Below are 16,413 nucleotides of genomic sequence, written 5' to 3' on the forward strand. Positions count from 1 at the left end.
GGGGGGGCTCATACCTGCCGCCGGTAACCCACTCCGGCCTCTGCCGCTATCCTCTTCCTGATTGCCAATGGTCGGTGAGTCATACTGCACTCAGCCAATCACCGGCCGCAGCGAAGTCCCGCATCAGCCACTAAGTGGCAGTGTGAAGTTTTCAGTCGTGGCACTGGTCTTATTCCTAGTGACATGCAGAGCTGGAATGTGGCGTTCGAGCCCCATCACCAGCCGAGGTGGGACGTCGCTGCGGCCAGTGATACGCTAAGTGCAGTATGACTCACCGGCAACTAGGAAGACGGCTGGAGCGGGTTAGCGGAGGCACTGGGGGGGGGAGCCTTTTTTTTTTTTTAACTGCTGTCTAAAAAATAAAACCGTGGTATGCTGCGGCTTTCAGTCCAGCAAGAAAACTGGATCCGGGGCAAAAATGAGCTGACCAGAGTCACTATGGGGGGATATTCATCAAAACCTGTACAGAGGAAAAATTGCTGAGTTGCCCATAGCAACCAATCAGATTGCTTTCTTTTTTCAGAGGCCTTTTAAAGAAAAAAAAAAATGAGAATCAATCTGGTTGCTATGGGCAACTGGACAACTTTTCCTCTGGACAGGTTTTGATAAATCCTCCCCTATGTGACTCCGATCAGCTTATTCAAATGAATGAGATGGGGGCAGGGTCTGGCTAAGATACGGGAGTGCCCAGTTTTCGCAGCCAGATCCGTTCCCATTATGGACAAAACGTGGTATGAACCCAGCCTTGGATGTCTAGCAGAGCAGTGTGTGTATGTACTGTGCATGCTGCAGAGCTGTGCATGTGTACTATTTCTGCAGCAGAGCACTGTGTATACAGTCATGGCTATAAATGTTGGCACCCCTGAAATGTATCTAGAAAATGAAGTATTTCTCACAGAAAAGGATTGCAGTAACACATGTTTTGCTATACACGTTTATTCCATTTGTGTGTATTGGAACTAAACCAAAAAGGGAGGGAAACCAAAAATGGTCTGGACAAAATTATTGGCATCCTTTCAAAATTGTGGAAAAATAAGATTGTATCAAGCATGTGATGCTCCTTTAAACTCACCTGGGGCAAGTAACAAGTGTGGGCAATATAAAAATCACACCTGAAAGCAGATAAAAAGGAGAGAAGTTCACTTAGTCTTTGCGTTGTGTGTCTGTGTGTGCCACACTAAGCATGGACAACAGAAAGAGGAGAAGAGCACTGTCTGAGGACTTGAGAACCAAAATTGGGGAAAAATATCAACAATCTCAAGGTTACAAGTCCATCTCCAGAGATCTAGATTTTCCTTTGTCCACAGTGCGCAACATTATCAAGAAGTTTGCAACCCATGGCACTGTATCTAATCTCCCTGGGCATTGACGGAAGAGAAAAAATGATGAAAGGTGTCAACGCAGGATAGTCCGGATGGTGGATAAGCAGCCCCAAACAAGTTCCAAAGATATTCAAGCTTTCCTGCATGGCAGGAGACCCAGGAGGACCCCACTGCTGACACAGAGACATTAAAAAGCAAGACTACATTTTGCCAAAAGGAACTTGAGTAAGCCAAAATCCTTCTGGGAAAATGTCTTGTGGACAAATGAGACCAAGATAGAGCATTTCGGTAAAGCACATCATTCTACTGTTTACCGAAAACAGAATGAGGCCTACAAAGAAAATAACTCAGTACCTACAGTGAAATATGGTGGAGGTTCAATGATGTTTTGGGGTTGTTTTGCTGCCTCTGGCATCGGGTGCCTTGAATGTGTGCAAGTCATCATGGAATCTGAGGATTACCAATGGATTTTGGGTCGCACTGTACAGCCCAGTGTCAGAAAGCTGGGTTTGCGTCCGAGATCTTGGGTCTTTCAGCAGGACAATGACCCTAAACATACATCAAAAAGCACCAAGAAATGGATGGCAACAAAGTGCTTTAGAGTTCTGAACTGACCAGCAATGAGTCCAGATCTAAATCCCATTGAACACCTGTGGAGCGATCTTACAATTGCTGTTGGGAAAAGGCGCCTTCCAATAAGGCTGGGTACACATCACGTTTTCTCCCATACGGGAGCGCATACGGCAGGGAAAGCAAAAATCTTGCTCTCCCGCATGCTTTCTATGTGCTCCCGTATGTAACTCATTTCAATGAGGCGGCCGGAGTGAAACGTTCGGTCAGCTCATTTTTGCGCTGTATGCGCTTTTACAACCGGACCTACAACCGGTGAAGAACATTTTTTTTTTTTAATCAACTGGTGCCAGACAGTTAAACAGATTTTTAAATGATTTCTGTTAAAAAATCCTTCTCTTTCCAGTATTTATTAGCTGCTATATACTGCAGAGAAAGTTCTTTTCTGTTTTGGATTTCTTTTTTTTTTTTTCTGTCCATGGTGCTCTCTGCTGACACCTCTGTCCTTATCAGGAACGGTCCAGAACAGGAGCAAATCCCCTGTTTTGTGTAAGATGTCTGCAGTAGAGCTGTATATGTACTGTGCATGCTGCAGAGCCTTGAAGGTGTATGATGTCTGCAGTAGAGCTGTATATGTACTGTGCATGCAGCAGAGCTGTTTGTGTAAGATGTCTGCAGTAGAGCTGTATATGTACTGTGCATGCTGCAGAGCCTTGAAGGTGTAAGATGTCTGCAGTAGAGCTGTATATGTACTGTGCATGCTGCAGAGCCTTGAAGGTGTAAGATGTCTGCAGTAGAGCTGTATACGTACTGTGCATGCTGCAGAGCCTTGAAGGTGTAAGATGTCTGCAGTAGAACTGTATATGTACTGTGCATGCTGCAGAGCCTTGAAGGTGTAAGATGTCTGCAGTAGAGCTGTATATGTACTGTGCATGCTGCAGAGCCTTGAAGGTGTAAGATGTCTGCAGTAGAGCTGTATATGTACTGTGCATGCTGCAGCGCCTTGAAGGTGTGAGATGTCTGCAGTAGAGCTGTATATGTACTGTGCATGCTGCAGAGCCTTGGAGGTGTAAGATGTCTGCAGTAGAGCTGTATACGTACTGTGCATGCTGCAGAGCCTTGAAGGTGTAAGATGTCTGCAGTAGAGCTGTATATGTACTGTGCATGCTGCAGAGCCTTGAAGGTGTGAGATGTCTGCAGTAGAGCTGTATATGTACTGTGCATGCTGCAGAGCCTTGAAGGTGTAAGATGTCTGCAGTAGAGCTGTATATGTACTGTGCATGCAGCAGAGCTGTTTGTGTAAGATGTCTGCAGTAGAGCTGTATATGTACTGTGCATGCTGCAGAGCCTTGAAGGTGTAAGATGTCTGCAGTAGAGCTGTATATGTACTGTGCATGCTGCAGAGCCTTGAAGGTGTAAGATGTCTGCAGTAGAGCTGTATATGTACTGTGCATGCTGCAGAGCTGTTTGTGTAAGATGTCTGCAGTAGAGCTGTATATGTACTGTACATGCTGCAGAGCCTTGAAGGTGTAAGATGTCTGCAGTAGAACTGTATATGTACTGTGCATGCTGCAGAGCCTTGAAGGTGTAAGATGTCTGCAGTAAAGCTGTATATGTACTGTGCATGCAGCAGAGCTGTTTGTGTAAGATGTCTGCAGTAGAGCTGTATATGTACTGTGCATGCTGCAGAGCCTTGAAGGTGTAAGATGTCTGCAGTAAAGCTGTATATGTACTGTGCATGCTGCAGAGCCATGCTGCAGAGCCTTGAAGGTGTAAGATGTCTGCAGTAGAGCTGTATATGTACTGTGCATGCTGCAGAGCCTTGAAGGTGTAAGATGTCTGCAGTAGAGCTGTATATGTACTGTGCATGCTGCAGAGCCTTGAAGGTGTAAGATGTCTGCAGTAGAGCTGTATATGTACTGTGCATGCTGCAGAGCCTTGAAGGTGTAAGATGTCTGCAGTAGAGCTGTATATGTACTGTGCATGCTGCAGAGCCTTGAAGGTGTAAGATGTCTGCAGTAGAGCTGTATATGTACTGTGCATGCTGCCGAGCTGTTTGTGTAAGATGTCTGCAGTAGAGCTGTATATGTACTGTGCATGCTGCCGAGCTGTTTGTGTAAGATGTCTGCAGTAGAGCTGTATATGTACTGTGCATGCTGCAGAGCCTTGAAGGTGTAAGATGTCTGCAGTAAAGCTGTATATGTACTGTGCATGCTGCAGAGCCTTGAAGGTGTAAGATGTCTGCAGTAGAACTGTATATGTACTGTGCATGCTGCAGAGCCTTGAAGGTGTAAGATGTCTGCAGTAAAGCTGTATATGTACTGTGCATGCAGCAGAGCTGTTTGTGTAAGATGTCTGCAGTAGAGCTGTATATGTACTGTGCATGCTGCAGAGCCTTGAAGGTGTAAGATGTCTGCAGTAGAGCTGTATATGTACTGTGCATGCTGCAGAGCCTTGAAGGTGTAAGATGTCTGCAGTAGAGCTGTATATGTACTGTGCATGCTGCCGAGCTGTTTGTGTAAGATGTCTGCAGTAGAGCTGTATATGTACTGTGCATGCTGCCGAGCTGTTTGTGTAAGATGTCTGCAGTAGAGCTGTATATGTACTGTACATGCTGCAGAGCCTTGAATGTGTAAGATGTCTGCAGTAGAGCTGTATATGTACTGTGCATGCTGCAGAGCCTTGAAGGTGTAAGATGTCTGCAGTAGAGCTGTATATGTACTGTGCATGCAGCAGAGCTGTTTGTGTAAGATGTCTGCAGTAGAGCTGTATATGTACTGTGCATGCTGCAGAGCTGTTTGTGTAAGATGTCTGCAGTAGAGCTGTATATGTACTGTGCATGCTGCAGAGCCTTGAAGGTGTAAGATGTCTGCAGTAGAGCTGTATATGTACTGTGCATGCAGCAGAGCTGTTTGTGTAAGATGTCTGCAGTAGAGCTGTATATGTACTGTGCATGCTGCAGAGCCTTGAAGGTGTAAGATGTCTGCAGTAGAGCTGTATATGTACTGTGCATGCTGCAGAGCCTTGAAGGTGTAAGATGTCTGCAGTAGAGCTGTATATGTACTGTGCATGCAGCAGAGCTGTTTGTGTAAGATGTCTGCAGTAGAGCTGTATATGTACTGTGCATGCTGCAGAGCTGTTTGTGTAAGATGTCTGCAGTAGAGCTGTATATGTACTGTGCATGCTGCAGAGCCTTGAAGGTGTAAGATGTCTGCAGTAGAGCTGTATATGTACTGTGCATGCAGCAGAGCTGTTTGTGTAAGATGTCTGCAGTAGAGCTGTATATGTACTGTGCATGCTGCAGAGCCTTGAAGGTGTAAGATGTCTGCAGTAGAGCTGTATATGTACTGTGCATGCTGCAGAGCCTTGAAGGTGTAAGATGTCTGCAGTAGAACTGTATATGTACTGTGCATGCTGCAGAGCCTTGAAGGTGTAAGATGTCTGCAGTAGAGCTGTATATGTACTGTGCATGCTGCAGAGCCTTGAAGGTGTAAGATGTCTGCAGTAGAGCTGTATATGTACTGTGCATGCTGCAGAGCCTTGAAGGTGTAAGATGTCTGCAGTAGAACTGTATATGTACTGTACATGCTGCAGAGCCTTGAAGGTGTAAGATGTCTGCAGTAGAACTGTATATGTACTGTACATGCTGCAGAGCCTTGAAGGTGTAAGATGTCTGCAGTAGAGCTGTATATGTACTGTGCATGCTGCAGAGCCTTGAAGGTGTAAGATGTCTGCAGTAGAGCTGTATATGTACTGTGCATGCTGCAGAGCCTTGAAGGTGTAAGATGTCTGCAGTAGAGCTGTATATGTACTGTGCATGCTGCAGAGCCTTGAAGGTGTAAGATGTCTGCAGTAGAACTGTATATGTACTGTGCATGCTGCAGAGCCTTGAAGGTGTAAGATGTCTGCAGTAGAGCTGTATATGTACTGTGCATGCTGCAGAGCCTTGAAGGTGTAAGATGTCTGCAGTAGAGCTGTATATGTACTGTGCATGCTGCAGAGCCTTGAAGGTGTAAGATGTCTGCAGTAGAGCTGTATATGTACTGTGCATGCTGCAGAGCCTTGAAGGTGTAAGATGTCTGCAGTAGAGCTGTATATGTACTGTGCATGCTGCAGAGCCTTGAAGGTGTAAGATGTCTGCAGTAGAGCTGTATATGTACTGTACATGCTGCAGAGCCTTGAAGGTGTAAGATGTCTGCAGTAGAGCTGTATATGTACTGTACATGCTGCAGAGCCTTGAAGGTGTAAGATACCTACAACACAATATATACGCACAAGCTCTGCAGTAAATCACTTCGTTCCTCATATACTTATACTTTGAACCCCGACTCCTCCCCAGCCATGTGACCGATCACATGATAATGACCTCATCACAGGTCCTTCAGCTGAGCATAGTATCTGGTGTGCGGTGACGGGGTCACATGGTCATGACATCATCAGAGGTCCTTTAGCTGGCTAGGAAATAGCATCTACCGTGCGGTGACGTCAGGACCTTCCTGATGGGGCGCTCCGTGTTCCTCACAGTGGGCACCACCAGTTTTGATGATCTGATTTCGTGCGTCTCCTCGGAGCGGATTGTCAGTGTAAGCGTGTGGGTGTCATGGAGCTGCGGGCACAGCACGATATATCTGGTGATCTGCACTATTACTAATGACAGTTCAGTCACCCGGTATAGTCTGTCCTCACGTGTTTATATGCAGTGTCCTGGTCATGTGATCACCCGTATGTAGAGATCACCTGCAGCTTGCAGTGTCTTTGGCTTTATAAAATAAGCCAATAGACTGCAACATTTTATTTTATGCTTCAGTTTTTTGTGCATTTTTAGTGTTTTACTGGCGCGTCCTCTTTTGTCACCGTACCATATGCATACCTCCCAACTGTCCCGGATTGAGCCGGACAGTCCCGCTTTTGGGGTCCTGTCCCGGAGTGGCCCCCTTCTGTCCCGCTTGTAAGCAGGCGCGGCCCATACTGCAGCCGCAGTTTATGGTGGGGTTGCGCTCCTCTATCTAGATACCGACTGTCATCTTACTAGCCGGGGTGAGGTGAAAAATTCAAACCCGTGAAAAAATCGGACCGCCCCTTTCCGAAGCTAGAAGGGGGAGGAGCAAGTTTGCCGAAGCTACAGCGGGGAGGAGCGAGGGCAGATTGGGGAGGAGCGAGGGCAGAGACATGGGTTTGATTATTTCACCGCACGTCTGCAGGTAATTAAGCCACGCCCCCTGTGTATGTGTGTGTGTGTGTGTGTGTGTGTGTGTGTATATATATATATATATATATATATATATATATATATATATATATGTGCGCTGGGTATAACGCTGTGTGTGTGTGTATATATATATATATTAGTGTGCTGTGTATAACGCAGGTTTCCTCGGGCTGCAAGGCTGAGGATGAACTGCACGGGCTGGCTTCTGCCTTTTCATGGTGTGTTCATTAGCCCCATAAAGAGGACATAAAAATGTACATGGTTTGTACAGCCAAGAACATCACTGTATGAATAGTAAGCGTTCTTACAGGGGTGTAGAGATGCACGGGGTTCATACAGGGAAGCAGAGATGCACGGGGTTCATACAGGAAAGCAGAGATGCACAGGGTTCATACAGGGAAGCAGAGATGCACGGGGTTCATACAGGGAAGCAGAGATGCACGGGGTTCATACAGGGAAGCAGAGATGCACGGGGTTCATACAGGGAAGCAGAGATGCACGGGGTTCATACAGGGTAGCAGAGATGCACGGGGATCATACAGGGAAGCAGAGATGCACGGGGTTCATACAGGGAAGCAGAGATGCACGGGGTTCATACAGGGAAGCAGAGATGCACGGGGTTCATACAGGGAAGCAGAGATGCACGGGGTTCATACAGGGAAGCAGAGATGCACGGGGTTCATACAGGGAAGCAGAGATGCATGGGGTTCATACAGGGAAGCAGAGATGCACGGGGTTCATACAGGGAAGCAGAGATGCACGGGGTTCATACAGGGAAGCAGAGATGCACGGGGTTCATACAGGGAAGCAGAGATGCACGGGGTTCATACAGGGAAGCAGAGATGCACGGGGTTCATACAGGGAAGCAGAGATGCACGGGGTTCATACAGGGAAGCAGAGATGCACGGGGTTCATACAGAAAAGCAGAGATGCACGGGGTTCATACAGGGAAGCAGAGATGCACGGGGTTCATACAGGGAAGCAGAGATGCACGGGGTTCATACAGGGAAGCAGAGATGCACAGGGTTCATACAGGGAAGCAGAGATGCACGGAGTTCATACAGGGTAGCAGAGATGCACGGGGATCATACAGGGAAGCAGAGATGCACGGGGTTCATACAGGGAAGCAGAGATGCACGGGGTTCATACAGGGAAGCAGAGATGCACGGGGTTCATACAGGGAAGCAGAGATGCACGGGGTTCATACAGGGAAGCAGAGATGCACGGGGTTCATACAGGGAAGCAGAGATGCACGGGGTTCATACAGGGAAGCAGAGATGCACGGGGTTCATACAGGGAAGCAGAGATGCACGGGGTTCATACAGGGAAGCAGAGATGCACGGGGTTCATACAGGGAAGCAGAGATGCACGGGGTTCATACAGGGAAGCAGAGATGCACGGGGTTCATACAGGGAAGCAGAGATGCACGGGGTTCATACAGGGAAGCAGAGATGCACGGGGTTCATACAGGGAAGCAGAGATGCACGGGGTTTATACAGGGAAGCAGAGATGCACGGGGTTCATACAGGGAAGCAGAGATGCACGGGGTTCATACAGGGAAGCAGAGATGCACGGGGTTCATACAGGGAAGCAGAGATGCACGGGGTTCATACAGGGAAGCAGAGATGCACGGGGTTCATACAGGGAAGCAGAGATGCACGGGGTTCATACAGGGAAGCAGAGATGCACGGGGTTCATACAGGGAAGCAGAGATGCACGGGGTTCATACAGGGAAGCAGAGATGCACGGGGTTCATACAGGGAAGCAGAGATGCACGGGGATCATACAGGGAAGCAGAGATGCACGGGGTTCATACAGGGAAGCAGAGATGCACGGGGTTCATACAGGGAAGCAGAGATGCACGGGGTTCATACAGGGAAGCAGAGATGCAAGGGGATCATACAGGGAAGCAGAGATGCACGGGGTTCATACAGGGAAGCAGAGATGCACGGGGTTCATACAGGGAAGCAGAGATGCACGGGGTTCATACAGGGAAGCAGAGATGCACGGGGTTCATACAGGGAAGCAGAGATGCAAGGGGATCATACAGGGAAGCAGAGATGCACAGGGTTCATACAGGGAAGCAGAGATGCATGGGGTTTGTACAGAGGCCTTCATGTCAGCATTCATTGCACAGCAGCTTCGAGAGAAATTCATGTCAGGAGGGACGTACAGGAGAAATAACACAGTGGCCTGTACAGCTTTATCCTGGAGAAATTGAAGAGAAAACAGATTTTGGCGGCGGATGCCACATTTGATTAAATCATTAACCTGTCTAGGATCATTTGTCAATTCAGACCAGAGATTGGCAGCGATTTCAGGTCATATGTGTCTCCGGTAAATAGGGGTGTTCAAGGCTGTCCAAGACAGCTTCAATCACCCTGAAGTGATAGGAGTGAGATGGCAGCGGTGCCACCCCACCCAGCTCTGCTATTGGTTGGTCAAAAGCGACCACCAATAGCAGATCGTGGAGGTGGCGCGAGGATTAAAGTTCAGGTCCCCTGCTCTGCCCACCCATGGTAGTCCGAGCGGGGGAACTGTGATGTGAGCATGTCCTCCTCAAGCAGTGGCAGGTGGCGATCGTGCTGTTGACGGGAGCTGGGGGTGAGTAGTTATCTAGCAACATCTGAAGGGGCACAGTTTGGAGATCACTGTGCAGTGGTCTCTAAATTGTGGCCATTAAGATCTTGCATAACTACAACTCCCAGCATGCATGAACAGCAAATGGCTTTCAGGGCATGCTGAGAGTGGTATATGTGCACTCCAGTTGTTGCATCTCTACAACTCCCAGCATGCCCTTCGGCTATCAGTTAATGCTGGGAGTTGTAGTTTTGCGACAGCTGCAGGCACACTGGTGAGAACCTGAGTGCTTACCCACCAGTGTGCCTCCAGCTGTCGCAAAACTACAACTTCCAGCATTAACTGATAGCCGAAGGGAATGCTGGGTGTTGTAGAGATGCAACAGCTGGAGGCATGCATATACAACTCTCTGCATGCCCAGAAAGCTGTTCGTGCATGCTGGGAGTTGTAGCTATGCAAGATCTTAATGGCCACAATTTAGAGACCATTGTACAGTGATCTCCAAACTGTGGCCCTTCAGATGTTGCTAGGTAACTACTCTCCTCCTGGCTCCCCTCAACAGCACGATCGCCGCCTGCCACTGCTTGAGGAGGACCTCCACCGCTGCTCACATAACAGTTCCGCCACTCTGCCCAAACTACCATGGGTGGGCAGAGCAGGGGACGTGAACTTTAACCCTCGCGTCACCTCCACGATCTGCTATTGGTCGGTCGCTTCTGACCAACCAATAGCAGAGATGGGTGGGGTGGCACCGCTGCCACCTCACTCCTATCACTTCAGGGTGATTGAAGCGGTCTTGGACAGCCTTGAACACCCCTATTTACCGGGTCACTGGAGACACATATGACCTGTAATCGCTGCCAATCTCCTGTCTGAATTAACAAAGGGGGGGGGGGGGGGGGGCACGGAATGCCTTCTGAACGATTTCAGCAGGCCTCCCGTTCCGTTCACCTCCCGGTTACCAGTGGTGAACAGAAACGCTGAGGGCGTACAGGTACGGCCTTGGTCCTAGACAGGTTAATGATTTAATCAAACTCCACTCGCAGACTGCAGCAAGTGAAGTTTTAATGTGGCATCCGCCGCCAAAATCTGTTTTCTCCTCCTCAATTTCTCCTGGATGAAGATGTACAGGCTACTCTGTTATCTCTCCTGTATGTTTTTGCTCCTGTGCGTCCTTCCTGACATGATTTTCTCTCGAAGCTGCTGTGCAATGAACGCTGACATGACGACAACTGTACAAACCCTGTGCATCTCTGCTTCACTGTATGGACCACGTGCGTTTCTTCTTCCCTGTATGATCCCTGTGCATCTCTGTTTCCCTGTATGATCCCCGTGCATCTCTGCTTCCCTGTATGATCCCCGTGCATCTCTGCTTCCCTGTATGATCCCCGTGCATCTCTGCTTCCCTGTATGATCCCCGTGCATCTCTGCTTCCCTGTATGAAACCGTGCATCTCTGCTTCCCTGTATGAACCCCGTGCATCTCTGCTTCCCTGTCTGATCCCTGTGCATCTCTGCTTCCCTGTCTGATCCCTGTGCATCTCTGCTTCCCTGTATGAACCCCGTGCATCTCTGCTTCCCTGTATGAACCCAGTGCATCTCTGCTTCCCTGTATGATCCCCGTTCATCTCTGCTTCCCTGTATGATCCCCGTGCATCTCTGCTTCCCTGTATGAACCCCGTGCATCTCTGCTTCCCTGTATGATCCCCTTGCATCTCTGCTTCCCTGTATGATCCCCTTGCATCTCTGCTTCCCTGTATGATCCCCGTGCATCTCTGCTTCCCTGTATGAACCCCGTGCATCTCTGCTTCCCTGTATGAACCCTGTGCATCTCTGCTTCCCTGTCTGATCCCTGTGCATCTCTGCTTCCCTGTATGAACCCCGTGCATCTCTGCATCCCTGTATGAACCCCGTGCATCTCTGCTTCCCTGTATGAACCCCGTGCATCTCTGCTTCCCTGTATGAACCCCGTGCATCTCTGCTTCCCTGTATGATCCCCTTGCATCTCTGCTTCCCTGTATGATCCCCGTTCATCTCTGCTTCCCTGTATGAACCCCGTGCATCTCTGCTTCCCTGTATGAACCCCGTGCATCTCTGCTTCCCTGTATGATCCCCTTGCATCTCTGCTTCCCTGTATGATCCCCGTGCATCTCTGCTTCCCTGTATGAACCCTGTGCATCTCTGCTTCCCTGTATGAACCCTGTGCATCTCTGCTTCCCTGTATGAACCCTGTGCATCTCTGCTTCCCTGTATGATCCCCTTGCATCTCTGCTTCCCTGTATGATCCCCGTGCATCTCTGCTTCCCTGTATGATCCCCGTGCATCTCTGCTTCCCTGTATGAACCCCGTGCATCTCTGCTTCCCTGTATGAACCCCGTGCATCTCTGCTTCCCTGTATGAACCCCGTGCATCTCTGCTTCCCTGTATGATCCCCGTGCATCTCTGCTTCCCTGTATGATCCCCGTGCATCTCTGCTTCCCTGTATGATCCCCGTGCATCTCTGCTTCCCTGTATGATCCCCGTGCATCTCTGCTTCCCTGTATGATCCCCGTGCATCTCTGCTTCCCTGTATGATCCCCGTGCATCTCTGCTTCCCTGTATGATCCCCGTGCATCTCTGCTTCCCTGTATGATCCCCGTGCATCTCTGCTTCCCTGTATGAACCTCGTGCATCTCTACATCGCTGTAAGAATGCTTATATAGAAATACACAGGGTCCATACAGTGATGTTCATGTCCTCTTTATGGGGCTAATGAACACACCATGAAAAGGCAGAAGCCAGCGCGTGCAGTTCATCCTCCACCTTGCAGCCCGAGGAAACCTGCGTTATACACAGCACACTAATATATATATATATATATATATATATATATATATATATATATACAGCGTTATACACAGCACACTAATATAACTCAGCCCTGCTTGGGAAACACTGGCATACACACACTTAACAAGGACGACAACTCCCAGCATGTCATTCAACACCTCTACTGTATCTGAGTAGTCTCCTGGAAGTTGTAGTTCACCAACACCTCTATTGTATCTTAGTAGTATCCTGGGAGTTGTAGTTCACCAACACCTCTATTGTATCTCAGTCTCCTGGGAGTTGTAGTTCACCAACACCTATATTGTATCTTAGTAGTCTCCTGTGAGTTGTAGTTCACCAACACCTCTACTGTATCTGAGTAGTCTCCTGGGAGTTGTAGTTCACCAACACCTATATTGTATTGGTAGTCTCCTGGGAGTTGTAGTTAATACACCAGTGTTTCCCAACCAGGGTGCCTACTGATGTTGCAAAACTACTACTCCCAGCATTCCCTGGTTGGGAAACACTGGCATACACACACATAACAGGGACTACAACTCCCAGCATGTGTCATTCAGTAGCCCCCCCTCACACATAGAAATCATCCCCAGTATAATATGTATTCCCCTGCAGTCTATTCATCCCCATCCCCTGTATTATGTCCTCTCATCCCCAGTGTCTCCTCACACACAGCAGTCATTATGGAGGTGAGGAGCTCTGCATGTCCCCTCTCCCCTCCCCCGCTCTGTGTTTCCCCTGTGCAAACATCAAACCTCCCCGTAAAGAATTGGGTCCTGCGTGTACAGAGCAGGGGAGGGGGGAGGAGGTTTCCCCCGTGAAAACATGAAACCTCCCAGTGATGAATGAGGTCCTGTGTGTACAGAGCGGGGGAGGGAGGAGCTGTGGACGTCCTCATTCTCCCCCTGCACTGTCTTGTATTAGGCAGAGCTGCGCTCTCCATCCTCCGTGAGGGGGCGTGGCTTAATTACCTGCAGACGTGCGGTGAAATAATCAAACCCATGTCTCTGCCCTCGCTCCTCCCCACTCTGCCCTCGCTCCTCCCCGCTGTAGCTTCGGCACACTTGCTCCTCCCCCTTCTAGCTTCGGCAATCTTTGGAAAGGGGCGGTTTGAATTTTTCACCCTAGATGCTGATGGTATAGGACCTGTGATGATGTCCCCAAAATGGGACTGCAGGATAGTAGAAATGGTGGATGAAGGACCTGTGTGGTGCTGTGGAGGAGGTGGGGCTGAGCTGAAGTGGAGGTCGCTTGTCACAGCAGTAGTAAGAGGATTACATGAGGAGGGGGATTGTTACAGTGTGTCACCCCAGTAGTATGTAGATTACATGAGGAGGTTTGTTACAGTGTGTCACCCCAGTAGTAAGGAGATTACATGAGGAGGAGATTTATTACAGTGTGTCACCCCAGTAGTAAGGAGATTACATCATGAGGAGGCTTGTTACAGTGTGTCACCCCAGTAGTAAGGAGATTACATAGGTTTGTTACAGTGTGTCACCCCAGTAGTAAGGAGATTACATCATGAGTAGGGGGTTTGTTACAGTGTGTCACCCCAGTAGTAAGGAGATTACATGAAGAGGATGTTTGTTACAGTGTGTCACCCCAGTAGTAAGGATATTACATGAAGAGGAGGTTTGTTACATTGTGTCACCCCAGTAGTAAGGTGATTACAGGAGGATGAGGTTTGTTACAGTGTCACCCCAGTAGTAAGGATATTACATGAAGAGGAGGTTTGTTACAGTGTGTCACCCCTGTAGTAAGTAGATTACACGAGGAGGAGATTTATTACAGTGTGTCACCCCAGTAGTAAGGAGATTACATCATGAGGAGGCTTGTTACAGTGTGTCACTCCAGTAGTAAGGAGATTACATAGGTTTGTTACAGTGTGTCACCCCAGTAGTAAGGAGATTACATCATGAGGAGGAGGTTTGTTAGTGTCACCCCAGTAGTAAGGAGATTACATAGGTTTGTTACAGTGTGTCACCCCAGTAGAAAGGAGATTACTCCTGGGGTGACACACTGTAACAAACCTTTTCCTATGTAATCTCCTTTCTACTGGGGTGACACACTGTAACAAACCTCCTATGTAATCACCTTACTACTGGGGTGACACACTGCAACAAACCTCCTCCTCATGTAATATCCTTACTACTGGGGTGACACACTGTAACAAACATCCTCTTCATGTAATATTCTTATACTGGGGTGACACACTGTAACAAACCTATGTAATCCCCTTACTACTGGGGTGACACACTGTAACAAACCTTTTCCTATGTAAGGTGATTACATAGGAGGTTTGTTACAGTGTGTCACCCCAGTAGAAAGGAGATTACATAGGAAAAGGTTTGTTGCAGTGTGTCACCCCAGTAGTAAGGGGATTACATAGGTTTGTTACAGTGTGTCACCCCAGTAGTAAGGAGATTACATCATGAGGAGGAGGTTTGTTAGTGTCACCCCAGTAGTAAGGAGATTACATAGGTTTGTTACAGTGTGTCACCCCAGTAGAAAGGAGATTACTCCTGGGGTGACACACTGTAACAAACCTTTTCCTATGTAATCTCCTTTCTACTGGGGTGACACACTGTAACAAACCTCCTATGTAATCACCTTACTACTGGGGTGACACACTGCAACAAACCTCCTCCTCATGTAATATCCTTACTACTGGGGTGACACACTGTAACAAACATCCTCTTCATGTAATATTCTTATACTGGGGTGACACACTGTAACAAACCTATGTAATCCCCTTACTACTGGGGTGACACACTGTAACAAACCTTTTCCTATGTAAGGTGATTACATAGGAGGTTTGTTACAGTGTGTCACCCCAGTAGAAAGGAGATTACATAGGAAAAGGTTTGTTGCAGTGTGTCACCCCAGTAGTAAGGTGGGCAGGACCAATAGGCGGAGTTAAGGCTTTTGCTTAGGTGGCAAAAATCCCTGCAACGGTCCTGCTTTTTAAGGCTGCTTTCACACTATAAAGTTCCTCTGTTTTAATAACCCGTTACAATGTCCCGTTATGAAAACCCTTAAAAACGGCCATTACAAAATCCCATTAAAATCTATGGGATTATTACATTATCCATTTTAACCTGTAATTGCCCGTTATGAATAATGGACGTTATTTGTGACAGGAGAAAAAATTGTACATACACTATTTATTTTTCTCCCGTCACAAAATAACGTCCATTATTCATAACGGGCAATGACAGGTTAAATGGATAATGTAATAATCCCATAGACTTTAATGGGATTTTATAATGGCCGTTTTTAAGGGTTTTCATAACGGGTCTTTAAAACGGAGGAACTTTATAGTGTGAGAGCAGCGTTGGTTAAACATCCCGGTTGTCGGCTATTTTCTTGCACAGCTGGGAAGTAGCTCTCGGTAAATGACTGCGGCCTGTGCTGCATAACATCTCGGGTCACGGTCTCCTACATAAATCACTCACACTCTGTGATTTACGGCTCCCATCATGCCCAGATCCGGCGGGACATTCCCGTATTTGGGGTCATGTCCCATTGTCCCGGAATGGCCCCCTCATTTCCCATTTCTAATTTACTTACTGACGGCTGACAGGGGCCCGCTAGGGCCGGCAGCCACTGTAAGAGAGTAATGGTTGCCAGGAGGTAGCCTAGCGGGTCTTGTAGCGCACAGGCACATCCCGTGCTACATCAACATCCTATCCAGACGTCGTGAGAGGCAGCTGGAAGATTCTAGCCGGCCCAACCACAGCGTCCGTGTCAGGTATCTGCAGCTTCTGTGCTCCACTGCTTCTCTGGTTGGGGGATGTACTGCTTAGGACTATGGCCTATAGAAGTGGGTCCCAGACCAGAGGAGCAATGGGGCACAGGAAAGTATATGGCTGCCACGGGGGTCAATCATCTTTCTTCAAAATGGTCA

The 16,413-nt window shown here is 48.1% G+C and overlaps 1 protein-coding gene across 3 annotated transcripts in view; it reads left to right on the forward strand.

Moving 5' to 3' along the window:
• Positions 1–251: 251 nt before the first annotated feature.
• The window catches only part of LOC130291291 (UDP-N-acetylglucosamine transferase subunit ALG13 homolog), a 30,625-nt gene continuing 14,463 nt past the window's right edge, over positions 252–16,413 (forward strand). Inside the window, exon 1 of one of the 3 annotated variants that reach the window (XM_056539893.1) lies at positions 252–302. In XM_056539893.1, the coding sequence (XP_056395868.1) occupies positions 267–302 (36 nt within the window). In that variant the 5' untranslated portion in view covers positions 252–266. Of the gene's footprint in view, positions 303–6,279; positions 6,476–7,070; positions 7,094–16,413 lie in introns of those variants that run through there. The other 2 variants (XM_056539892.1, XM_056539895.1) reach the window with 2 other exon arrangements.

This window comes from Hyla sarda, chromosome 9 (assembly GCF_029499605.1).
Source record: "Hyla sarda isolate aHylSar1 chromosome 9, aHylSar1.hap1, whole genome shotgun sequence".
Classification (NCBI taxonomy): Eukaryota; Metazoa; Chordata; class Amphibia; order Anura; family Hylidae; genus Hyla; species Hyla sarda.